We start from the raw sequence: 26,481 nt of genomic DNA, 5'->3' as shown, positions 1-26,481 counted from the left end.
ACAGTTAGATCCATAATCTCCAAATAGAAGGCACTCAGAAACAGTAGTGAATCTTTCCGGGAATCTTTGAACTGCCAAAGTTACTTAAAGGGTGCGGTGCGTAAAATCAGTAAAGAAGTAGCAAAGGATCATAAGAAAGCATCGAAAGAGCTGCATTTTTAACTTCTTTCAGCAAAAGTCATAACTCCACAATTAGAAAGGCACTGTCAAAAATGTGCTTCATTGATGAATAGCAAAGCAAAAACACTGATAACCAAAAAGAAAATAAATACTTGTCTCTCATTTTCCAGGATTACCTGGATGATACCCAAGCCTTCTGGAACAGCATTTTATGAACAGATTAGAGTTGAACTTTTTGGACAATATTTGTTCAAATTATGTCCAGGAGGAAGCATGCACATCATACCATTAGTCAAGCATTGTGAGGCTATTTTGTCAAAGTCCAGATGTAAACCTAACAGAAATGCTGTGACAGGCACACTGTTTCTAAATGAAAATGAGTTTGCAAGGAAGAGTGGACTAAAATTAATTCAAGGTGATGTTAAAATTTGATACAGTATTGCAGCTAAAATGTGGCACTTCACTAATTAAATGTTGGGAAGCAATAACTATTTCACACTTTTCCAGTTGATAAAAAAAAAAAAAAACTTTTTTCAGTCAGGGGATGACATAAAATTTGTCATTCAGTTGCCTTTAATATCAAATTTTTGTTAAAGACCTAAGAAACATTAAGTATCACAATTTTGCTTTTAGAGTGGTAATCGGGAAAAGGTCCAAATACCTTGTTGCTTCTATGAATTAAATATTGTGTAGGTTAAAGAAGAGTGAGACATTTAAGTATGCATGGGGACATATGTGCATAGCATCTCAAGTCTTAACACAGGCGCCATATGTTGATGGAATGATGTACCACCAGGCTGAATCAGAGACAAAGCACACAGATAGATGAACTGGACAAGGTTTCTTTTCCATGTCTAACAAAGCAGATATGGTTTCACTATAGTCTGCTTCCTTCCAAAGTCTTATTTGAGTATATGCATGGCCCATTAATAAAACAGGAAGTCAAGGAGTGAGATGCAACCCTCTGCTGTAGTTGTTTGCAGAGCTGTCTGTTTAATACGTGGCCATTGTGTATTCTAAATTACCAAAGGTATAATTGTTTCTAATTATTTTATTAAAAATCATTTGTTAATAAATATGGGGGTATCCTGAAAAGTATGTAAGAGTTAGGAAGGATATTGATTTTAACAATATTAATTCTCCCAATTACAGTGAGATAAATAGATGTAGTAACTATGCACTCACTTCTTGTAGGATTCTTATTGTATTGTAGAAATTAACTCTGAATAGATCTTTAAGTTCTCTTGTGACTCTTACACCTAGGTAATTGAGCTGAGTGATTGTTACCTAGTTTAATTTGCTGTGCATAGCTGCAAAGGGGTTTGCTTTCTGAGTTAAAATTCCAACTCTTACCATAGGTAAAGTAGCAACCTGGGCTAGGTGTTTTGTTTTCCTTAAATTCTGCCTTTTTTATTGCAATACCTATGTTAGCTCTGTTATACCTGTATTTAATTTTTCCTTCAAATCAGATTTCACACAGCTGGCATTGTTGTGGCAAAACTCACAATAAGGTATTTTCTTCATTGTGTTTTTTTGTCCATCAACTATTTTAATCAGTTGGTAGACCTATATAGAGGGTGACACCCACTGCAAGCCTAACCTACCTGGAAAGGGGTCTCTCTTTGAACTTCCTTTCCCAAGATTTCTTCCATTTTTTTCCCCTACTAGTGTTTTTTTTTTTGTGGATGTTTTCCCTTGTCGTGTTATAAAGTCAAGGCTAAGAGCTGTCAAAAGGTAGGGCCTGTTAAAGCCCGTTGCAGCACTTCTTGTGTGATTTTGGGCTATACAAAAATAAATTGTATTTTGTGTGTGTGTGTATGTATATATATATATATATATATATATATATATATATATATATATATATATATATATATATATATATATATAGTAAAAATCTGTGAACTATTGAATGGGATTTGGATCAAAGGAGATCTATATTAATAATCAGAGACACTCTAATGGTTGGATTACAACCATTTAGAGCGGATTATTGTACCCCGTAAGGATACAGTGGCACAGGTACACTATAAAAGAGCATTGCTACAAGTTATACTGTTACTTTTTGCAAATTGATACACTGAGTATATATACACCATGTAAATAGATTTCTTCGTGAGGCAGATCCACAATAATCTTGGCATTCTCTCGATGAGCTTCAACAGGTAGTCACCTGAAATGGTTTTATTGCCAAGAGTGTGCAAAGCAGTAATCAGAGCAAAGGGTGGCTATTTTGAAGAAACTAGAATATAAAACATGTTTTTAGTTATTTAACCTTTTTTTGTTAAGTACAGAACTCCACATGTGTTCATTCATAGTTTTGATGCCTTCAGTGAGAATCTACCATGAAAATAAAGAAAACACATTGAATGAGGAGGTGTGTCCAAACTTTTGGCCTGTACTATATATATATATGTATATATATATATATATATATATATATATACACTACGTTCATTGTTTTATGTTTTGATTTGTTGCCAGGGTCTTTAGGGCCCTAATATTGCACATTGAGTTATCTTTTAAATTCAGTTTTATTGCGGCCTTCTCATCTCCTCTTTATCCTTTTTCTTTGCAAACTGCCTTTTTAAGGTTGTCATATATAACAGAGTGAATGCTTAGAAAAGCAACTCAAAACAAAAATAATCAGTACTTTTATAATGAAACTGACAAGAACAGCTGGATAAAATGGCAATTGGGTTGAAGACATAAGTTAAAGATTACTAGGGAAAACTAATTAAATATTTTGAGGGTAATTTTTGTAAAAATGCAGAACCTAAGATAGATTAATTTGAACTAGTAGAACAGGTCATTATAACTCATGAGACGGGACCATGCATACGCAGAGCTGAGGGACAGGTTAAATTTGAAGGATTAAATGGTGTGGCTGATACATGAAAATGCTGCTCCAATTTTCAGTTGAGACTTCTGTGTGATATACTTCACAGAATTGTAATGGAAACCAAACATAGTTAATTGGCTGGACAGGGCCACATCAAAAATAATTATAAATAAACATCTAGCGCAAACATTGCATTTGTTTCAAGCTGTGCACAAGTTTCCTGGAGTGTACTGTGGTTAAGTGTCTGCCCTTCTGCCTGCTGAGGTAATTTGCCTCTATTATTAAGACTGCCGAGTACATGGAGCCGCATGCAAGTGATGGGTGGTGCTGAATGATCTCTGTGTCATCATCAGCAACACAGAAAGTATACTTGGAGGGTGCCTTCAGTCATTTAAATGTTTTAGATTTTTTTTAAACTTTCCTGCTAGAGGTATTTACATTTAAGATTGTTGGTCTTCTACCTACATACCTGCACTTTGTTTGTCTTCTGTGTACTATTATTAAATTAAGCTAAAGAGTCACCTCATGCAATAAAATCTGTACACTATTCATGAGACATAGTCAAACAACAGCTACTATACCACCTGAATGACTTATTCAAAGACACATCCATTAATCTTAAGAATACCTATTCAGTCCAATTAATTTACAATTACATTTATTTGCTTAACAGACACTTTTAACCAAAGTGACAGCTCAGGTCAAGATAGATAGGTAGGTGGGGTTGGGTAGGTAGGTAGGTAGGTAGGTAGGTTCGAACTTTATTTATCCTGAGGGAAATTCTTTTGTCATATACATGCTCAGTGCAACAAGAGGAATAAAGATAAGGTAAATAAAGAGTTAAAAAGATCAGTAATAATAGTGCAAGCAGAATAACTGAATAAACAGAATAACAAAATAACTCTAAACAAAATATCAAATAACTAATAGTTTGTATTATAACTATATCACTAATTTGTGCAAAGCAACAAACAACTATAACAAAAACTATGACAGATATAATAAAACTACAGATTATTAGTGCAAGTGGAAATGAAAAGTGGCTAATGTTTATGCTGTAGATAAATGAGATAGCAGCATGTGATGATGAGAAGGATCACCTACAGAATGAGGAAGAATTATACAGTCTTATTGCCACAGGTAGAAAGGATTTCCTGTGGCGTTCGGTTCTGCATTTGGAGGCAATGAGTCTTTTGCTGTGTGTGCTCCGATGACCCATCAAGGAGACATGCATGGGGTGAGAGGGGTTGTCCATGATACCAAGAAGCTTTTTCAGCAATCTCCTCTTAGACACCTCCGCCAGGTTCTCCAGTCTGACACCCAAGACAGAACCAACCTTTTTAATCAGTTTGTTCAGCCTGTTGGCCTCAGCTGTCTTCAGCCCACTGCCCCAACACACAGGTTTTAGGTAAAAAAACCGCTGTCAGTTAGACAAAAATTCACCAAACAAGAAAGTCTTTAAATGTTTCTGAAACAGATTTTCAAATGTATGTAGGTAGCTCCTTCCACCAGCTAGCAGTTTCACATGAAGAGATTGGCCTGAAATTTGATATCACGCAGGGGTGGCATCACCAGATACCATTTAACAACAGATCTAAGTGCCATCTTAAATGCTGGGTAGAATATCTTGTTACCAGGAACATTGTTATATCTGAAATAAAAATCCAGGGTTGATGTTGATATTCACATCAATCTTAATATGTGACCTGCTAATTTTAATTCTGGCAGTGGTGCTGTATATTAAAAATCCAGATAATATCCTTGGAAGGATACCAGCTAAGAGAAAATATAAGGACATACAGCATAAAACAACATTTTCAGAACCTTAATCTGATATGTGGAGCATTCAAAATTTGTGGGGAATCTTAGTTTAATCAGTAACATTAACATATCACTTTTAAGTATCACGTGTTCTGAATCTGAAATTCTTCCTACAAGACTCCCAATTAATCAGTGACCTTTATGACAAAGTTCTTTAAATCCTGAACCAGCTGGAATTTTTGTTCTCATTATCAAAACCACAAAAGCTCAGATTATCCTTGTTTTAGCTTGCCTTTGTCTTGTGTACTTGTACAGTATGTCTTAAGAAAGCCAACATGGCGCTATTGTCCAAAGTCTCAGTATCATACCCAAATGACTTGTGCCTAATGGCCATGAAGGCTTGAAATGCAGAAGAAATTTTTTTTACAGCAGCCTTATTAGTAAATGGACCAGGTTCAAAGCTGAGAATCAGAATGTATAAAGGTCTTCTGGTGAAGAGTGCCCTCTGAATGCCACAAATACAACAGTTTAACAATCAAAGTATAATTATAATTTTATACTTTGCTTATATTAGTTTTTCTCAGTATACAATCAAGGTTAGGCCTTGCCAGGAGAGCTATTTGAATAATGACAAGGCAAATGTTCATGTAGCGATCAGGATACCTTCTGTGTCTCCCTCTTTTATTTGAGGTGTTCTTAATGCACTGTCTTGTCTAGGTAAGCTTAGAGTATGCTGAAACTTTGGAGGGTGGAACTTTATGGAGTAGGGAGCTGGGCAGCAGTTCGGAAAAGCCATAGCTAAGCAGGTCAGTTGTGGTGGTACTCCAGCATGTCCAGGTTTCAGTGGTGGGATTCACAAATGCCTGGATGTGGTAACACATGAAACGAGCAAATGGTATTATTTTGGTACAATAAGATAGTGTTAAACTACAAACTTTGCAATATCTGGAAAGTAAAAGCTTTCTCAGCATATTGCCTGACCGAACCCAAGAAGTACAGTCAGGTGGACCTATATAGCACAATAGTGAAAATATTTTAGGATCACTGGAATACCCCTTTTAGCAAATTCATAATCAAAAATTCAAAAACTTTTACCTTCAAACGGACATTTTAAAAATATCTGTGGCACCTCGGTTAACTACAGATCTGTCAAATATACTATTTGCATTATATGATACACACATTTGTGTCTTGGTGTGTATTATATTGCTTTCTATACTCTCCATCCATATGCAGACCTAATCTAAGGTAGCATCACAACTACCAAAACATACTGTATTCATGTATACTCTATAACCTAGCACACGGTTCTAGGATGGGAGAACAAGCAAATTTCACATGTACAATGCTTATGTTGGGGCTCAAATTGAGGACTTTAAGGCAGTAGCTGAATAATGACCGTATATCTAACTTTAGTCACTTTTAATTTATTTATGCCCAGATTCTTAAACATTTCAATTTGATGGACCTAAAAAAAGAATATCAATTAAATACCTGGCCCCAAAAAGAAAATACTAACCCTAATGACAACAGAGCCATATAATAATGACAAAGGTTTTGTTTCTTTCAAATGTGTTTCTCACTAGTGTTCCTAAAAGAGAAAAGTGAAAAACAAACATATTATTAATAAAACATATTTATCATTCAAAGCAGGGAATAGACTCCTGGGGTGTCATTGCCAAAGTAAATGCTTAATGTAGATTTTAGTAAAGCTGATAGAAATAATGTTTCTTTATAATTTGGGCTTTGCAAGCATATGATCAATTTTGAAAGGATAGTATGAATGATCACATAATCACTTGACTCCTGGCACTGGAGACCGATGATGTATTCTACATTTCTCCTCACTGGCATCTGGGTTTTTTGCTCTAGATAAGAAAAAGAGAATTAATTGATGCAGTAAGTTTGCCTTGTTTAAATAACATTTTTCAAATGTGCTCCACCATTAACAGTTCCTCCAAATTATTATTTCCTGTGACCCCAGCTTGAATACACAGGTTTAGAAGATGGATAGAAAATGTTTACAAATTGTTGAGCATTCCTGGTTTTCATTTAACTGTTATATTTAACAATGTACTGAATGAAAAAAATGAGTTTTAAAACTAAATTATTCCTAAAAATTGTATGTGTTACTAATATTTTATATGGGTAACAGGATACTTTTTGATGAAGAATTCAACGAATATTCCAATTTGAAATGTTAAATGCCACTGTGTAACTGTGTACCAGGGACTGCTCCACACCCTGTCTCAACTTTTTAATATTTGCTGGTGTTTTTTGTCAGCTCTCAGTTGTCCAATAAACACTTCATTCATGCTACCAGAAGATTGAAATTTATTGAACCACTTTAAAATAGTGTTACAAGAAGAAATTCTTCTTTAAACTTAATGCCAAATCTTCTTTGTATCTCTCTTACTGAGATTGGATCCATAGTTTAAAAAGCATTGATTTTATGCAAATAGGAATTTGAATATGTTGTTTTCTAATAAGATTTGAACTAGCTACAAAAATCAGTTTTTAAATGATAAATCATGACAATTAGATGGGAAACAAATGGAAATACTCAATCATGTAAGGATGAACAAGGAAAGTTTTCTTCAGCTCCCCTTCTTTTGAATTTTGTTATTTCATACTCCTCTGTTTTCTTATTATCTGATTTACTTAAAATCACAATCACATAAAATCTCGGTAGTTTGTGTGTAGAGCATTTTAAGTTTGTTTAGACTAGCCCAGCACAAACACAGTACTAATGAATTAATCTGAATAAATGTTCAATGATAAAATAGGTAAAATATATTTGTTAACAATACTTTTGTTTGCGTTAGACTTGTTCAAAAATGTGTTGCGGTTCTGTGAGCTGGATATGACAGTATTTTTTTTCTTTTGAGTGAACAGATTATTCCTTCCATGTGAGTAGATTTATTCACAGATAAGGAAATTACTACCATTGCAATTAAATTATTATTATTGTAGGCAGTGTAATGTGGTGGCTAAGAGTGCATGTAAGCCCCAAAGGTTTCTGATTTGATTCTCACCTCCAGCTCACTGTGTGACCTTGCATAAATCACTTGACCTGCTAGCGATTGTTATAAAAAATGCACGTAAACAATTATTGTTTATCTTGATTTTTTTTGGGTAGAATGTCAGCCAAATACATTAAACAATGTAATAATAATTGCACTTTAATAAATTAAGGCATAACACAATATAATTGGGTGTTGAGTTGATGGGAAGTGTATTCACAGTATATAAAATGTTTTGTAAAAATACTATGGTGAATATAATAAATTATTGCTTTGCATTTGTAGTTGTTTAATTCTGCGAAAAGCATCCAGCTTTCAAGCAAAGTTAAAACAATTATCTGTACAACAGTAATAGGAGATTAATAGCCATTTTCGCAATTCACCAAGCTACTTACTCCCCAAACTGTGTGCTTTCATTTTACACAATCTTTGAATGATTTTCCTCTTCTCGTTATGTCAGTTACCACCACATCTTATTGGCTGCTGTTGGCTGCTTTTTTTGTTCTCTTCACCTTCAATCGCAGTGTTCCTCATCAACTATTTATTTGCTGCCTTTGGTTTAATAATCTTCCAATAGCTCTGTGTGCTTTTCGTTGCTGAACAATTTGTCCTCACTTTTAGCTCTGCATTGTCTTCCTCCCCTGGCATAAGATCTCTACTCAACATTTATTATTTCAGTCTTTTTGCAACTTTGATAACCTCTTTTTCACTTTCTTACACCATGTAAGTCATCTTGTAGTAAACATGAACTTTTCATTAATTGTCAGGATGGCTTTTTTTTAGAACTAATAATGAGAGAGAACACAAAGCAAATATATAAGCTTTGTTTTAGTTAGAGCTACTATATAGCCCATTTCTACAGCAAAGACCGCCTCAATGCAAATTATAAGTACCATTTACCAAGTACACAGTGTAAAGTTTAACATATGAATAATGTTTAACTATTTTTTACATTTAGCACATGGTGAGTCAGAGGTGGTTATTGAACTGACAACTTCTGGCTTAGAATCCATTCTCTTAACTACTATAAGAGACTTTCCGATCATCTTGCACAAATTTCCTCCTTTTAAATTTTATTCTGAATGTTGTTAGATTTTTGGTCAAAATCTGAGTGAACAAATGATTTTTAAATTGAATAACTTTATCCTGTATCTGCTAGCACAGTAAGTCCCTCATCTTTATTGTAGATAGATTAATTATAGGTGGTACTGGGATGGCATAGCACTCTTTATTCTCATTCCTAAACAGTCTCCCAGGCTGATGTTTACTCGATTATGCTGACCCTTTTGTATGTCACTTCAGATATAAGCATCTGCTAAGTGAATAAATGTAGTAAATGTAAAAGGTATTTAGTATTCTCTTGCATTATATGTTTCCTATATTCTGCTGTTTACTACTTGTTTCCAGTATAAGATTAGCCTTTAGGGCTTGGTGCAGTTCTAGGGAAGTATTCCATGAAGTATGCTTATGAAATTGAGACTTGACTGCTTAAACATTGCTTAATAGTAGAATCTCAGAAGCCTACGAAAATATACGTAATTCTGGGCCACCTTAAATTCCCTTGCACCTTCTCATCAGTGTCTTTGTTTTGCAAATTTGTCAAACAGTACTGGCAGCCTGCTCACTCATGCCCCACCGAGGCAGCTGAAGTCTCTTTATTTGGGAGTTAGGTGTCTGGAATTGTATGGGGTAAATAATATATCATTATTTGGAATGCATGTGTCTACAATGATCTGTGTTAATGTAGGATGACAGGAAATGTGAGGCAAGAAATGTTGAACACATAACTAAAACTTTTTTCATGTTATAGTAATAATGACAAAATGCTGACAAGAAGCATATAATGTGTGAAGACTAAAGTCCAAATATTAAATAAACACTTTCACAAAACGTATAACAAAACAAGTGCACTTTTTGAATTTAGTTTTGTCAAGTTTCACTTGCTTGTATGGAATGTTACTTGCTTTTAATAAATTCATTAAAATATTTTTTTTTAAATTGCACTTTTATTCAAGATTATAACCGAAGAAAAAGAAATAATTCAATTTACATGTTGCTGTCAATTTGTAAAAACAGAAGCCCAAATATTAAATGACAAAAAGTATACATGTCCTCTTGGTTAGTGCAATGGTAAAAACTCATAATCAAGAGGTTGTGGGTTCGAGCCTGGGTCCTCCCTGCATTTACTGTTTTGAGTAGTGAGCTGCTAAGTAAGGTCCGATGGCCAGGGTGGACAGAAAAAACAAAAAAAAAAAAACTCCAAAGGTTGGAGAAAAAAAATAAAATCTGTAGGGATTCCAGACCAAGAGACCTACCTAACATAAATCAAACAGTCCTCTTTGTATTTAGGGTTTTCAGGCAAGGACTTGATGATGATGGTCACATAGACTTCTGGCTTTCAGTCCATCAATGTTGGTGCATCATGATGCTTTGAGTAGGTGGTGGTGGCGCAGGCCGCCACCACAAAGAAACCGGAAAAAGAAACAGAAGAGAGAGTAGGGGTCAGTACGGATTTTGGAGCCACTATGAATAGTTATTATGATGAATTGAACATACATAGTATCGGTATTAAGTTAAAGTGAAGTTATAAAAAGGCCATGTTAAAGTAATGTGTTTTCAGCAGTTTTTTAAAGTGCTCTACTGTATTTGCAAATTCCTATTGGCAGGCTATTCCAGATTTTAGGTGCATAACAGCAGAAGGCCGCCTCACCACTTCTTTTAAGTTTAGCTTTTGGAATTATAAGGAGACACTCATTTGAAGATCTAAGGTTACGATTTGGAATACAACGTGTCAGGCATTCCGATATATAAGATGGAGCGAGATTATTTAAGGTTTTATAAACCATGTTTTCTGATGACCATTAATTGATGACCTATTAATATTACTGTTAGGGATACTTTAGAATTACTAGAACAGAGAGTACATTTAGTATATACAAATATATTGCACATTCAGCAACCAAACAGAAAGGTGCGGCTTCTGCCATTGATGCAGTGCTTTAGTGTAACTCTTGGTGAAGGGTTGGTCGTCTTCATTATGTCTAATTGCACAGTAGGACTGGTTAGTGTCATTTAAAAAGACTGACTTGTGTCTCGACGCTCTAAATGATTTGTATTTTATCCAAGTCTCTAATAAACTTTTGCACTGCTGTTGACTCACATATGAGGGCAGTCTTTCGTTCCTATGGCATTTAGAAAGCTAAAATAACATTGTCTAGTGTCACTGATATTACTTTGGAGAAATGCATTTTACAGAGATTCACAGATTTGCCATAGTTCACATTTTTTCATTGAATGTAACCGCAAACATATGTATGAAATTCATTCTCATGAGTACCAGATCAAACTTGACCATTTCTATAATGAGTGTTTCTGTTTTACTGGCATACCCTCAATACAAGAACATTTTGTATTTGTAATATGGTACTCATGCAAAAAATGGACAGTTAGTAAAATAACAAAGAGGTCAAGTCGATTTAATTATTGACATTTTCAATTTAATATATTTTACTTCTTTTTATTTTACAATGTACATACAAAAATTGTTATAACATAAAAAAAAATCTTTTTACTCATTATTTTGGATGGTGATTTATAAGCTGTTTATTGTATTCTAGGACAGAAACACACCGTGATTGGTCCTTTAAGTCTTGAAGTATTGTCTTTTTTAACGTACATTACTATAAATATCTTTGCACTATGGTAGTGTTGGAGGTTTACTAACAGAATTGGCAAAATAACAACTGAAGATTTTAACATCACGACCAACTTCTTTTTAAACTTTTCCTTTTGTCTTTTGCAATGGGGATGAATGGCATAATGATTTAAATGTAATATATTATGAATTCCTATCATTTTTCAATATTTTACCACTTTGCAATTAATATCAGATTAATTTAGACAATAGTGTAAGTAAGAATGCTACTATGCTGCAGAATCCTGTCATTGACAAAAGATGATAATGAATGACATAATTTAAATGTTGATTTTTTTCAATGGATAGTTTAGGTTATAATGCTTTATAATTTTACAATGGACATGTAAGATAAACGTGGTTTTGTTTCTCCTCAAGTGGCCATTTCATGTACTCTCAATTCACAACACTCCGCTAAACTCCAAACATGACGGTTATTTGGTTTGGTTACCGACTGTGACTTGCCTTAATCCTCTTTAGATAACACAGGCATCTTGATTTAAGTGAGGTATCTCTGTAAGGGAACTGTGTGAAATATACCTCATGGATGCCAAACACGTTTTGTTAATGTCTGCAGCACCGACAGGAGTGAAGAACTCCAGGAATATAAGGCGAAACCTTTCTGTGAAGTAATATCATGATGTCTGAACACTGTCTTTCCTAAATTTAAATATGCCCAGTTTAAAAGAATCAGATATGTAATAAATTTTAATATTTTAAAGACTAGCATTTATTATGCCTAGAAAGAAGCAAAGCAAGAAACTCAGTAAAGTTGATCAAACATCATTGTAAACCTTATACAAGGAACAATTTACATTTAAAAAGTGTTTTTTGTTTAAACCTAAATTCCAGCAAATAGATTTGTTGCTTTTGTGTCTCACAGTTTATGAGTTTTATTTAAGTGTGTGTTTCTCAGATATAATACATTACAGACAAGTTGCTTTCATTACTACCCTTAATACAGTGTAAAAACAGTGACACAGATAAATTAATGTACTTGTAATTGTCTTTAGGCAGTAAATACTGTTGTGTGGCAGGGGCTTAATTAATGAGCTGGAATATGTAAAAGACCAGAGGTTAAATTATTTCCTCTGAATTATATGCGGCCCTGTGCAATTCTCTTACGTTTCCCATAATTCCAATACAGTTACATTATGTATCTTCTACTTGTAAAGTGGTGTGGAATAGTGTTTTACTAGAACAGTACTGCAGTGCCTAAGTAAAGTGTTCACCCCCTTTGAAGTTTTCACCTTTTTGTTTTACAACATTGAATTACAGCAGATTTAATTTGGCTTTTTGTCACTGATGGGCATAGACTCTGTAATGTCAAACTGAAAACAGATGTCTGCAAAACAGTTACAGATATAAAACACAAAGTAATTGATCTCTTACTATAAGTGTTCAAGTCAACCTTTAGTAGATGTACCATTGTTAGCCATGACAGTCTTGAGTCTCTCTCTATCAACTTTGCACTGGACTCTGGACTCTGCCATTTTTTCTGCATTCTGCTGACTTCTGAAGCATTTTTGTGCCATCTGCTGAGATTTCATCTGCTTTTTTTTAGTTATTTTTTTATTTTGACAATGGCTTTCTCTTTGCCACTCTCCCATAAAGCTGTGCTTGGTGGGGCACCCGGGCAATAGGTGTTGCCCCTACAGTTTCTCTAATCTCAGCCACTGCAGTGTGCAACTCCTATTGAGTTCTAAGAAGTCTCTTGGTTTTCTCATTCACTAGTTGTCTTCTTGTACTACCACTTAGTTTGTATGGACCCCATGCTGTAGGCATATTTACAGCTGTGGCATAATCTTTTAATTTCTTAATAATTGATTTTGCGGGATTTCAAGTGGTACTGTCTTATATCCATCCCCTGACGTTTGCTTATCAATCATCTTTTCATGGAGCTGCTTGGAGTGTTCTTTTGTCTTCATTGTGTACTTTAGGCCACAATACTGATTTACCCCATGGTTGACCTTCCAGATAAAGATGAATATGTATGGGCATATAAAGATAAATTTGGGTATATATGTACTGTACAATACACGTTGTTTGTAAGTCCGAAATATTTTGACTTTTATAACAGCAGCATCATTTATTTGCTTAGCACATTTTCATACAGAGGTGAAGCTCACAATGCTTTACAAATAGTAATAGAGAAATTAAAGTAGAAAGAAGAAAACAATTTGGCAGCCAGCATGAATGTGTGAGGTTGCAACACACATTCCAAAAGCAAAAGTCCACCCAGCCCTTCTTTGATTGTCTACAGCATATACTGTAAATCTGATAAAGTTATTTGTTAATTTTTAGATACAATGCAAAATTCTAAAAGTTTTCTTGCAGTTCGTGTCATCTTAGTTTTAACATTCTTTGTGCTTTTCAGCACCAATATGGCTGCTGAATACTTTGAACAGTTGTCACTGACCAAGGATGGCAGTCTTAAATTCCAGAAAGCAAAAAGAATAGTGATTAGTAACTGGAAAAAAGAAATATCAGTAATTAGAGCTTTCTTATAGGTAATTGCAAGAACACAGCTGTTTGTCAATAAATGCAAACCTTACATTGGAGGATTAATTTTATTTTAAAAAATGGTGTGCTATAAATAAATTATGAAAAGGCTAAAAGAAAAATGTGTGTTTTCAGCAGTTTTTTGAAATGTTGAATAGTACTAGCCTGATGTGTATCTGTCAGTAAATGTATAGTAAAAGTTCATTACAAAGTGCAGCCACTGGTATATTTTGTTAAAGATGTTTCTAGATCCTTATCTTGTCTATAACTGTTTGAGTATTACCCCACTGTTTAATTGTTAAGTACTTGAGAGGCTGAGTGCTCTTCTCACCATCTTCATCTACCCACTAAAGAGGTCACCAAAGCTTAAGTGACAGCTTTTCTCAATTGATGTGAACATTCTCCTCTACTGGCTAAAGATGGTTCTTACTGATAATTGTGAAAGTCATCTCAAAATATTTGTGTGCTGCTAGTGCATATGCTATTAGGACAGGTATTTAACACAGTGAAGCTGATAATAACCATACTAGTTTTTTCCATGCTAAGAGCACTTATCTGGATAGTGATGTAAAAAAATAGGTGCTTCATAGAGCTGATTGCATGCTCCTCACTGTGTCCCCCAGATTTATCGTTAACTCTGTTTAGTTTAATTTGATATTAATGTATATATATTTTTCCTGGTTTTATTTAAATGAAATAATAATGTTTTGTAATGTTGGACAAAGAGTATGTCTATGACAGAAGCAAAACTAGAAAAAAAAAATTACAGTAATCCCTCCTCGATCGCGGGGGTTGTGTTCCAGACAGCCCACCCCCCGCGATAGGTGAAAATCTGCGAAGTAGAACCCATATGTTTGTATGGTTATTTTTATATATTTTAAGCCCTTATAAACTCTTCCACACTGTTTATAAATATTCCCCGCACAGTTATACAGCATAATCTCTTTGTATTCTCTTAGATATTAGGTAAGATTCATTGAAATTATGTATATAAACACACTGTTTATATACAGTAAAACCTAAATATTATTTTAAAGATATCGAGTGTCTCCGATTTCACATATGTTACAACCATTACGATAGACAGGCCACCAGCAATAAATATGTATAATGCAAGAAAAATAGTATACAGTAAATGTGTGTAGAGTGACACTAAACGTACGTACATGTACTAAGTACTGTAAGTAGAAAATTAATTATGGTTACTCACCAACAATGACACGATGACTTGTCCGATAACAATGAGTTTAATTTTACTGCACAACAAAGTAGAGCGTTACAGCCCTTCTAAAGGAGCCACTTGAGGCGATTGTGTAGCACTACCGTTGTTCTTCTTCTGGCAGTCTTCAATCCAAATCCCTAAAGCAGATTCCATCCAGACTACTGCCTTATTACATCCACTTACAACTCGTTTTGCACCCTGGTTAAAAGGACACTGCGGCTATAGATCTTATATTCCTTTCCTACTTTATAAATAAAAAGAATCGTAGCCTCATTGATGCCGTAATGGCGTCCTACAGCGGTGTAGCTTTCCCCATCCTTTAGCATATCTAAATCGTTTACCTTTTCGGCAATCGTTAACATCTTCCGTTGGCGCTTTGGCACAGCCCCTGAAGCAGCAGCAGGGCAGGAGCAGATCGTTTTGGAGCCATAATGAAGGGCTTGACTATGCACAAAGATAAACACAAAAGAGCACAAAAGTTAACTTTTTACACAGCGAAACACGTTGATGCTGAATGAGCGAGACGAGACTTCCTGGTTAACACTGCATTCAGCACACAGGAACTTAACTGTGTGCTCTGATTGGTTAGCTTCTCAGTCAGGAGAACTTAACTGCATGCTCTGAATGGTTAGCTTCTCAGTCATCCGCCAATAGCGTCCCTTGTATGAAATCAACTGGGCAAACCAACTGAGGAAGCATGTACAGGAAGTAAAAAGACGCATTGTCCACAGAAGCAGTGAAAAATCCGCGTTATATATTTAGTTATGCCTACATATAAAATCCGCGATAGAGTGAAGCTGCGAAAGTCGAAGCGCGATATAGCGAGGGATTACTGTATATAAATATATACTGCTCAAAAGAATTAAAGGAACACTTTTTAATCAGAGTATAGCATAAAGTCAATGAAACTTATGGGATATTAATCTGGTCAGTTAAGTAGCAGAGGAGGTTGTTAATCAGTTTCAGCTGCTGTGGTGTTAATGAAATTAACAGATGCACTAAAGGGGCAACAATGAGATGACCCCGAAAACAGGAATGGTTTAACAGGTGGAGGCCACTGACATTTTTCCCTCCTCATCTTTTCTGACTGTTTCTTCACTAGTTTTGCATTTGGCTACAGTCAGTGTCACTACTGGTAGCATGAGGCGATACCTGGACCCTACAGAGGTTGCACAGGTAGTCCAACTTCTCCAGGATGGCACATCAATACGTGTCATTGCCAGAAGGTTTGCTGTGTCTCCCTGCACAGTCTCAAGGGCATGGAGGAGATTCTAGGAGACAAGCAGTTACTCTAGGAGAGCTGGAGAGGGCCATAGAAGGTCCATAACCCATCAGCAGGACCAGTATCTGCTCCTTTGGGCAAGGAGGAACAGGATGAGCACTGCCAGAGCCCTACAAAATGACCTCCAGCAGGCCACTGGTGTGAATGTCTCTGACCAAACAACCAGAAAGACTTCATGAGGGTGACCCAAGGGCCCCATGTCCTCTAATGGACCCTGAGCTCACTGCCCAGAAGCATGCAGCTCGATTGGCATTCGCCATAGAATACCAGAATTGGCAGATGCACCACTGGTGCCCTGTGCTTTTTACAGATGAGAGCAGGTTCACCCTGAGCACGTAACAGAAGTGAAAGGGTCTGGAGAAGCCATGGAGAACATTATGCTGCCTGTAACCATTCAGCATGAGCAGTTTGGTGGTGGGTTAATTATTGTCTGGGGAGGCATATCCATGGAGGGTCACACAGACCGCTACAGGCTTGACAAAGACACTTTGGCTGCCATTAGGTATCAGGATGAAATCCTTGGACCCATTGTCAGACCCTATGCTGGTACAGTGGCTCCTGGTGCACGACAATTCCTGGCCTCATGTGGTGAGAGTATGCAGGCAGTTCCTGGAGGATGAAGGAATTGATACCATTGACTGGCCACCACACTTTCCTGACCTAAATCCAATAGAACACCTCTGGGACATTATGTTTTGGTCCATCCAATGCCACCAGGTTGCACCTCAGACTGTCCAGGAGCTCAGTGATGCCCTGGTCCAGATCTGGGAGGAGATCCCCCACAATACCATCTGTCATCTCATTAGAAGCATGCACCGATGTTGTCAGGCATGTATACAAGAACACAGAGGCCATACAAAGTGCTGTGTGCAATTTTGAGCTGCTGCAATTAAATTTTGGCAAAATGGACTAGCCTGCCACATAATTTTTTCACTCTGATTTTTGGGGCGTCTTTGAATTCAGGGCTCTGTAGGTTGATCATTTTCATTTCCATCAAACGATGTGGCATCCTTTCGTTCCTAACACACAGTCTATATCAGTATAGATATCCAGGAGGATTTCTTTTTCCCATTGAGATCTGATGTGTTTTCAAAGTGTTCCTTTAATTTTTTTGAGCTTTTTTTTTCGTCCTAGATTTTTGGCTTGGAGTTTGGGGTCAGCTTATACAACGAGTATCGTTTCAGATTCAAGATTTCCAACGCAATGCCGGTTTTGCCGATGAATACGGAAGTAAATAATGACGAAACCACAGAGCCATCTTTCAGATGAAGAAGTAACTTTGCATGCCGGTATTTTAAATTAAATAATGAATTTATTCAAAAAAGTGTTTTAGTTGTTGATTTTATAAATAAAATTTATAATAAATTATCGGGAAGTTTAAAATAAAAGTTTTTGTTTTGATTTACAACCAACATCTTGCGTTACGACCCGAATGCGGTCACGTGTATCCGCTTGCGCGATTGTAAACAAATAGCCGAGAGCGTTAGTAGTGTCAGTCGGAGCCCAGATACATGTGTTTGTGGATGTAATTTCGGTCATTGCAGTGATTTACCTATATATATAACTAGCAAAATACCGCGCTTCGCAGCGGAGAAGTAGTGTGTTACAGAAGCAATGAAAAAGAAAAGGAAACATTTTGAAAATAACGTAACCTGATTGTCAATGTAATTGTTTTGTCACTGTTGTGAGTGATGAGTGTTGTTGTCTCATATATATATATATATATATATATATATATATATATATATATATATATATATATATTTACACACACATAAACATATATATATATACATATCTATACATATACACATATATTTATCTACATATATACACACAAATACATATATATATATATATATATATACATACATACATACACACACATATATAAACATATATATACATATACATACATATCTACATATATACACACACAGCTATTTCAGTATCAGTGCAATACGCTGTTTGTTAAAACGGTTGACTCCCGCTCTTACGTGCAATAACAAATCAAATCATTAAGTTGTCTTTGCTCATATGTCATTTTAGAGCTGGACGCCTGGCATCTTTTTTTGGCAACAAGTTCGTTTCTGTTTGGTGTGAGGTTCTGTGTTGTGGAGATTCTCAGGATGGACTGTAGGTGCTCATCAGTGAGGCGACTCCTGTTTGCTGTTTTGTTAGTCTTTATCACTGAGAAGAGCTTCTCCCACAGATATGTGCTACCAAACATGCACAAGGTTCGAGCCGCATGTAGGCGGACTTTTTGTTCTTCAAAGTCACCAAAGCGCCGTGCAAACTCAGTGCGCAATAACTCTAGCCGCAATAACTTGCAGCATCATAAGGTAGACTTGATTAACGCGGTAAGTGTTGGCAAGGCAGCTGAAGCGCTGCATTATGGGATCTGTAGTTTATTGTGTTACCAGCGCTTCATATACCGGGCCATTAATAACAATAATACAGTATATAAAATGATCTCGCGGGCGGATATAATTACGCTGGGCGGATGTGGCCCGGCCCTTGAGTTTGACACATATGGACTAAATAGAACTTGAAAAGATATATTTTTCAAATGTGATCGCGCAATTCAGATAGAGTTGGCCTACAGCCTGCATGCCTCAATGAGTCATCCTCCCCTCGCTCTTACTTTTTACCGTTCATCTAATGAATACACTGAGTATGGCTTTACCAAAACAATCATTGATGGCGAATAAAGTATCCATTATTCGAGTATGTAGATCGGGATATATATATACCCAGCGTATCGCAGCGAAGTAGTGTGTTAAAAAGCTAGAAAAGAAAAGGGAACATTTTAAAAATAACGTAACATGACTGTCAATATACAGTATTTGTTTTGTGAGTGTTACTGAGTGTTGCTGTCATCAAGGATTTGATTATCATTATTTCTTTCAATCAGGTTCGTATTTGTAGGATGTGTTGTGTTCAAGTTACATTCCGTGTTTGTCAATCGTTGTAAAGATGACAGGTTTCATTCATCGATTCGTTTCTTACTGCATCAATAAACAGCTCGTCTTCTTCTTTATCTGAGACCTGACACACTGCATGCACGGTTTTTTACACTGTCTTCCTTTAGCGGGACATTGACTTTTCCAACGTGTGCTTTGTTTCCGCAGTAGTTGGATTTATGAATATGCTTGTAAGTATCAGGCGCTTCATATTTTTGCTGCCTTTTCAATTGTGTAATTCGGTTTTGTTCAGCGCTCTTTGGAACTGTTGCTTTTATCTGTGCACTCGTCAGTTCACGTGAGCCACTCGGTGCACATGCATCGAAGTTTCCCAGCTGTGCTGGTGCCATCTCGTGCTATGTCCATAGCTGTATTTAATGTTACCTTAGTCCTGGCACTTAAAACTTTCTCTCGCAGTTTCGCTGAGTTTGTGTCAAACACCACCCTGACCATCTCATCTTCCTCTCCATAAGCACAGTCCTTCACCCGTGAATATTTACCCGTGGCAGTTTGCTATTGGATTGCCGCTGACGGACGGCCTTATATGGGCAGGCACTAAATTACAAGCGCCAGCGTAGCCTGTCTATGAACTTAATTTAAAGTGTAGGTTTACATCGTGCTTTGTTTCAGTAGCAGAACTCATGAATATGGTTGTATATGTCACTCGCTCGCTTCTTATTGTTTCGCTGCCTTCTCAATTATGTAATGCATGTTTTCTTGAGTGCTTTTTTGAGGTCTTCCTGGTTTTCTATGTACTGCGTGATTACGTGGGAGGCGTGATGATGTCACACGAAACTCCGCCCCACGGCGTTGAAGCTCATCTCCATTACAGTAAAAAACTGCTTCCAGTTATGACCATTACGCATAGAATTTCGATATAAAACCTGCCCAACTTTTGTAAGGAAGCTGTAAGGAATGAACCTGCCAAATTTCAGCCTTCCACCCACACGGGAAGTTGGAGAATTAGTGATGAGTGAGTGAGTGAGTGAGGGCTTTGCCTTTTATTAGTATAGATTTACTAAGACCATGCGAGCAAGATACATATTTGCTAAGGAAGAAAGAGAAGGTAAAGAAAGCGATCACAATCGAAACGAAGATGGAAATTGTGTGGAAATATGAGACTGCTGTTCATGTGACCGATCTCGCTAATATGTACAGCATGTCGAAATCCACCATCTCGACAATTTTACAAAGAAAAGATTTGCATAAGGAGGCTCCTTCTAAACAATAACCACCTTCCGTTTCATTCTCCTCCTCCTCCCTTCCTGCAGCCCAAAGATGTCAAATTAAATGGTGAGTACAGTATGAAATTGTTGTTTATAGAATAGAATGCCTTTTATTGTCACTATACACATCTACATTGAGATTAAAAGCAGCTCCTTCAGTGCAGAAAAAAAGTTCTGTATAGGGCTTGTATGGTTGTTTCTTTAGCCTTAGCATAACACCGGATCTGCGGCCCTGCTTCTGCTTTCTTTCCCTCCTCCGTCTGCGTCTTCTCCTAGACCCGACAACAAGCTGGTCTCGCTATGTTGTCTGGGATGTTGTGCGTGTAATGAAAAACACTTGAAACAGATGTCTGGCTCTGGACACCGATGTCTATAAGGTTCTGACGGGTGTAGCGGATGATCGTGCACAAACAAGGAAAAAAAAAAACAAGTACAAAAACAACAAAAAAGTGCACTAAAAAGGAGAGCCCTGAGCCGGTGTGACCATGCGCACCGCCATGCACCTAGCTTAATCTAGCCTACTTCTGGTAGGCTAGGCACTTTTTATAACTTTTTGGTTAGTACATTAGAAAAATTATTGGTGTTTTGGTAAATTATGCACATTATACAACCCTTTTTTATTATGAAAAGGTTAAGTAAGTGTTGCAGTGGGAGGTTTGGAACGCATTATGGGTTAGCCTTCGCGAACGAATTAAGTTCGTAAGTCAAGGATCCACTGTATTGCGTATTTAAGTTAATCAAATTTATAACGAGTCTCCGGAAATCCACCCGACGATGTACCGTATTTGCGCATATCGTTTCAACACAAAGGTTTAATTTTACCAAACTTCTCCGCAATCACTTCCTGGTTTCCATCAAAAATGCCGGCAGTCTCTTATTCTCGCCGATAAACATGATAAATATACCTGAAGAGACACTTTTAAGGAAATTTTGAAAATTTGGCTTGGAGAAGGGTCAGCTTAAATACCAGTCATCGGCAAATACATATAATTTAGTAGGTAGAGAAGGGGGTCGGCTAATATACCGAGTTGACTTATATTCCGGGATCTACGGTATATATTTGTATATTTATAGTAATATAAAAACAGTTGAACCGATTTTCCTGAAATTTTATATGTGTGTTGCTACAGGAATAACTTAAAAAATCTAGATTATATGATGTATTGGAGAAAAGGGTATAATGGAAGGAGAAAACTTAAAAAAATGATGCCTCCATCAGACATCAGGAGAGCACTGGGGCTGGGCAGATTTCACTGTTATCAGCGTGCACAAAGTTTTGAGCCAGCTAAAGTGGGATCTTTTCTAAGACCGCAGGCTCAGCATTTACTTTTCAAGTAATTTGGATGACAATTTTATTGTCTTGCTGGATTACTGCTTTTGTCTAAAAGTATATAATTTCTCCTCATTATGTTTTATTTTAGGCAATGGTGAATTTCTTTTTTGCCATGTATATTTTAATCTAGAACCTTTTCAGAAAAAGTAGCAAATTATAGTCTTTGGAGGGAAACAATGTGAGAAAGTAAAGACATTTTACACAGTGAGGTGGAGTAGCAAGTATGTGCCAATGTACCCTTCCTGCGATGAAGGTTCAGAATGCATCCTCCAGCTTTCTCCCCTTCTCTGTGTTCGTCTTGGCTCCCATTCTTTCTCTCTTTCAACAGAGGCCAGTTTGAAGATTGGTAGGCTCTAAGTTTCAAAGTTGTTATGGCACAAGGCTCTATTTCCAGGCACAGCTGCTGATAAATTTCCCAGTGTTGCTTTGAATTTAGAATAAACTCTGCAAAAATAAGGAATACATTTTTTTTTATTCCAAGGCACTGGGTGAGATTTGTGTCTGTGGCTGAGGTCTTGTGACTGTCCAGTACTATATACTGTACAGTGGACCCTTGACTTATGAACACAATTGGTTCACGAGGGTTGGTTGTAACTCAAGTTGGTTGTAAGTCAAGACTATTTTTCCCATAAGAAATAATGTAAATACTCATAATGCGTTCCAAACCTCCCACAGCAACACTTACTTAAACTTTTCATAATAAAAAAGGGTTGTATAATGTGCATAATTTACCACAAACACCAATAATTTTTCTAATGTACTAATCAAACAGTTATAAAAAGTGCCTAGACTACCAGAAACAACAATTTCATACTACACTCACCATTTAAGTTGACATCTTTGGCTTGCAGGAACGGAGGAGGAGGAGAATGAAATGGAAGGTGGTTATTGTTTGGAAGGAGAGTCCCCTTCCATAAGAACATCAGGACTCTGGCTCCCTGGTGTCCTTTCTCTCTTTGGGAGAGGCTGTAGCCCACTAGTACCTGCTTCTGGCTCACTAGGTCTCAACCTTTTCGGAAATAAAAACTGGTCTAAGGTTGTCTGTTTCTGTCTTTTCTTCAACACAGTTCTGTAGTGTGACATGACATTGTCAATAAGCAAGTTAATGCAACAATTAGCTTTTTCTCTGTCTGGGTGGGTCTTCTCTACAAATGTTTGTAGCTCTGTCCATTTTTTTCAGGATGTCCTTTATTTCAGAAGAGGACATTTGCTGCACTGATTGTTGATCCTCCCCCTCCTCTTCAGAAATCTCCTCAGCTGCCATTCTCTGTTGATCAGCCAGAAGTTGCTGAAGTTCCGCTGTAGACAATTCCTCTGAGTGTTCCTCCACCAGCTCCTCAGCATCACCACTGTCAACCTGCAAGCCTATGGACTCAGCTATAGTGACAATGTCATCAACCACAGGGTCATTTGCAGGCTCAGGCTCCTCTACAAAGCCTTCAAAGTCTCTCTCCTCTATAATTTTAGGCCACACTTTCTTCCAGGCAGATCTTAGTGTCCTTAGAGAGACATTGGCTCAGGATTTCTCTATTAACCCCACACAGGAAAGGATGTTATAATGTTTCTTCCAGAACTCTGTAAGAGTCAAATCTGTATCTGAGACCATCTGGAAGCACTTATGGAACAGTTCCTTGGTGTATAGCTTCTTAAAGTTAGCTATAACCTGCTGGTCCATAGGCTGCAGTAGAGGAGTTGTATTAGGTGGGAGGAAATCTACTGTAAGCCATGGGAATTCTTCAGCCAAATCTTCTTCCAAGTCTCTTGGGTGAGCAGGAGCATTGTCCATGATTCGGAGAGCCATGAGTGGTAAGCTTTTGTCCTCTAGATATTTCTTAACAGTCGGACAGAAAACCTCCCTGATCCACTCAAGAAAAAGCACTCTTGTTACCCAGGCTTTTGCATTAGATCTCCACATGACCCCTAGCCTATTCTTCATGACTGTATGTTTTCTGAACACTCTAGGTGTCTCGGAGTGATAAACCAAGAGAGGCTTTATCTTTAGGTCACCACTCGCATTGGCACATAACAATTAGCCTATCCTTCATAGGCTTGTGGCCAGGCATTTTCTGCTCTTCCTGGGTAATGTATGTTCTCCCTGGCATTTTCTTCCAGAAAAGCCCAGTTTCATCACAGTTAAAAACTTGATGAGAGCAAAAGCCATTTCTCCTTGTTATCATTTCAAAGTGGCGTATGTAATTTTCGGCAGCCTTTTTATCAGCACTGGCTGCTTCACCATGCCTAACTACGCTATGAATCCCAGTTCTCGCTTTAAAATTGTGAAACCACCCCTTACTGGCACGAAATGTTTCACCACTATCACTTGTTGATGGCTTATCCTTTAACAGATCTGCATTTATAGCCCTAGCTTTTTCACAAATGATTGACTCAAATAGGCTATCGCCTGCCATCTGTCTTTCGTTTATCCACACTGTTAACACTGTTGATCGCGACATACTAATTTGAGTAACACCTTTAGCAACACTAGCTTCCTTATACAAATCTTTTCGTTGTAAAATTGTGGAGATGGTGGATTTCGACATGCTGTACATGCTCTAGCGAGATCGGTCACACGAACACCACTCTCATATTTACGCACAATTTCCATCTTTGTTTCGATCGAGATTGCTTTCTTTACCTTCGTTGTCTTCTCTTCCTTACTTAGCTTCTTTGGGGCCATTTTGATAGTAATTATCCAAATAAATGATATAAATCACTGCAATAAGAAAATAAATAAATACACAAATACACGTATCTCAACTCCAGTTGCCACTTGCAAACGCTCTCGACTATTTGTTTATAATTGCACGAGCGGATACACGTGACCGCATCCGGGTCGTAATGCAAGTTGTTGGTCGTAAATCAAAACAAAAATTTTGGTCGTAAATCAATTTGTTCGCATGTCAGGCCGGTCGTATGTCAAGGGTCCACTGTATATGTCTTTCTGTAGCCAGAAGATCTTGTTAAGTTCCTGGTTAAATAAGACCATGCTTGACCTTCATCTGTGTCTTATCTCTGGATGATTGTATCTGGATGTCACTGCCCATGCAGTGCAGCATGTAATAATCCTTGTATAAGCCAGAATACTTTATTATACAGTATTTGTGGCTAAATTCCCTAGTCATTTGTAAATAAAGTAAAAATACATTGCACACTGCATACCTCCTTAAAACACAAATCGCAATAATTTACTAATTAAAGATTTTTGATGCATGTTGCAATATTTATTTGCTCTGTTTAAATACTGAATTTATTTTTATATATATTTTTTTTCTTCCAGGCTGGTACAATACTGTGTACCGGGATGGTGATGTTCTCTGGAGTCTTTTATTACCATGCATTAACTGGGGACCCAACATTCAGCAAGGCTGCACCTGTGGGAGGCACTCTGCTTATTGCAGGATGGCTGGCCCTTGCTGTGTGATGTCCATATCCGGCAGATTATTTTATTGCGCCATTATCAAAATTTGAAGATGAACTACATATGCAATCAATTGAAGTGACCAAATGATTTCTACACTATGCACATCTATCCTTAATTTGCAGAAACAAGACCATTTACATCCGCTTCTCATTTACGTCTGCATATTGCGCAGCATATTTTGTTTAATTACGTAGACTTGGATTCAGCAACAGGAATTGACAATCTCTGGATCTTTCTGCTTTGCTTTGTAATAATGAGTCAATTTACATTTGTTAATCAGGAACTTTGTATTATTGATTTGGGAAACATTTGATAATGTGAAAAGTAAATAAGATAAATTTTGATGGCCCAAGAAGAACACATAAAGGCTCCTTTGTCCAAGTATTTTAATTACAAATCTGTGCAGCATCATTTTCAGTTGTGTTTAACTAATTGGTGCCTTTATGTGTTTTTTGTGCAGGGTGCTGGAAGCATCTTATTAAATCACTCTTAAATCGAAGCTGTGTGTTTTTTTTTTTTTGTTGTTTTTTTTTTACAAAAATCTCTTAATTAACATCTTAAAACAAGCAGTTTAATATACTGTAATTCTGAATCCACCCTGAAACAGGTTGAAGTTGGAACAGCAATTCCAGATTTCATCTGTTCCATAGCAGCCTTTGGATGGTCCCAAGTAATTGTAGCAGTAGAGTAGGGGTGTAGCAGTAGAGTAGAGTATTGTGTAGGGACACAATAGCTTCAAGTTTTATTCCAGCCACTTTCTTAATTAGTAAAACAATTATTGCTGCTGAAGGAGCAGTCTTCTTTTGACTCAGAAAGCTTAATTGTTTATTTTTTCCTTAACTAACTTCCAAATAACAATGAGATGAAAAGTGAGCCACCATATCTCTTCCATATGCCAAGCTTGGATCATGGAGAGCTGCAGTTGCTGCAGGTTTTTGTTCCCACTGCTTTCTTAATTAGCTAATTTTTGCTAACATTGAAACTGGAGTATTTTTCATTAACTGATTTGGATTTTAAGCTTCAGAACACTTATTTATTTTTTCCATAGCCATTAGCCAAACAATAATAATAATATAGATAGATTAAACTTTA

General features: G+C 36.8%; 1 protein-coding gene across 2 annotated transcripts in view; it reads left to right on the top strand.

The window, feature by feature from the left end:
* Positions 1-25,888, top strand: part of tmem256 (transmembrane protein 256) — a 61,536-nt gene extending 35,648 nt beyond the window's left edge. For both annotated transcript variants that reach the window (XM_039746930.1, XM_039746929.1), the window contains exon 4: positions 25,246-25,888. In XM_039746930.1, the coding sequence (XP_039602864.1) occupies positions 25,246-25,389 (144 nt within the window). In that variant the 3' untranslated portion in view covers positions 25,390-25,888. The remainder of the gene's footprint in view (positions 1-25,245) is intronic.
* Positions 25,889-26,481: the final 593 nt, after the last annotated feature.

The sequence above is a fragment of the Polypterus senegalus genome, chromosome 3 (assembly GCF_016835505.1).
Source record: "Polypterus senegalus isolate Bchr_013 chromosome 3, ASM1683550v1, whole genome shotgun sequence".
NCBI lineage: Eukaryota > Metazoa > Chordata > Cladistia > Polypteriformes > Polypteridae > Polypterus > Polypterus senegalus.
This window is presented reverse-complemented; position numbering and strand designations above follow the sequence as displayed.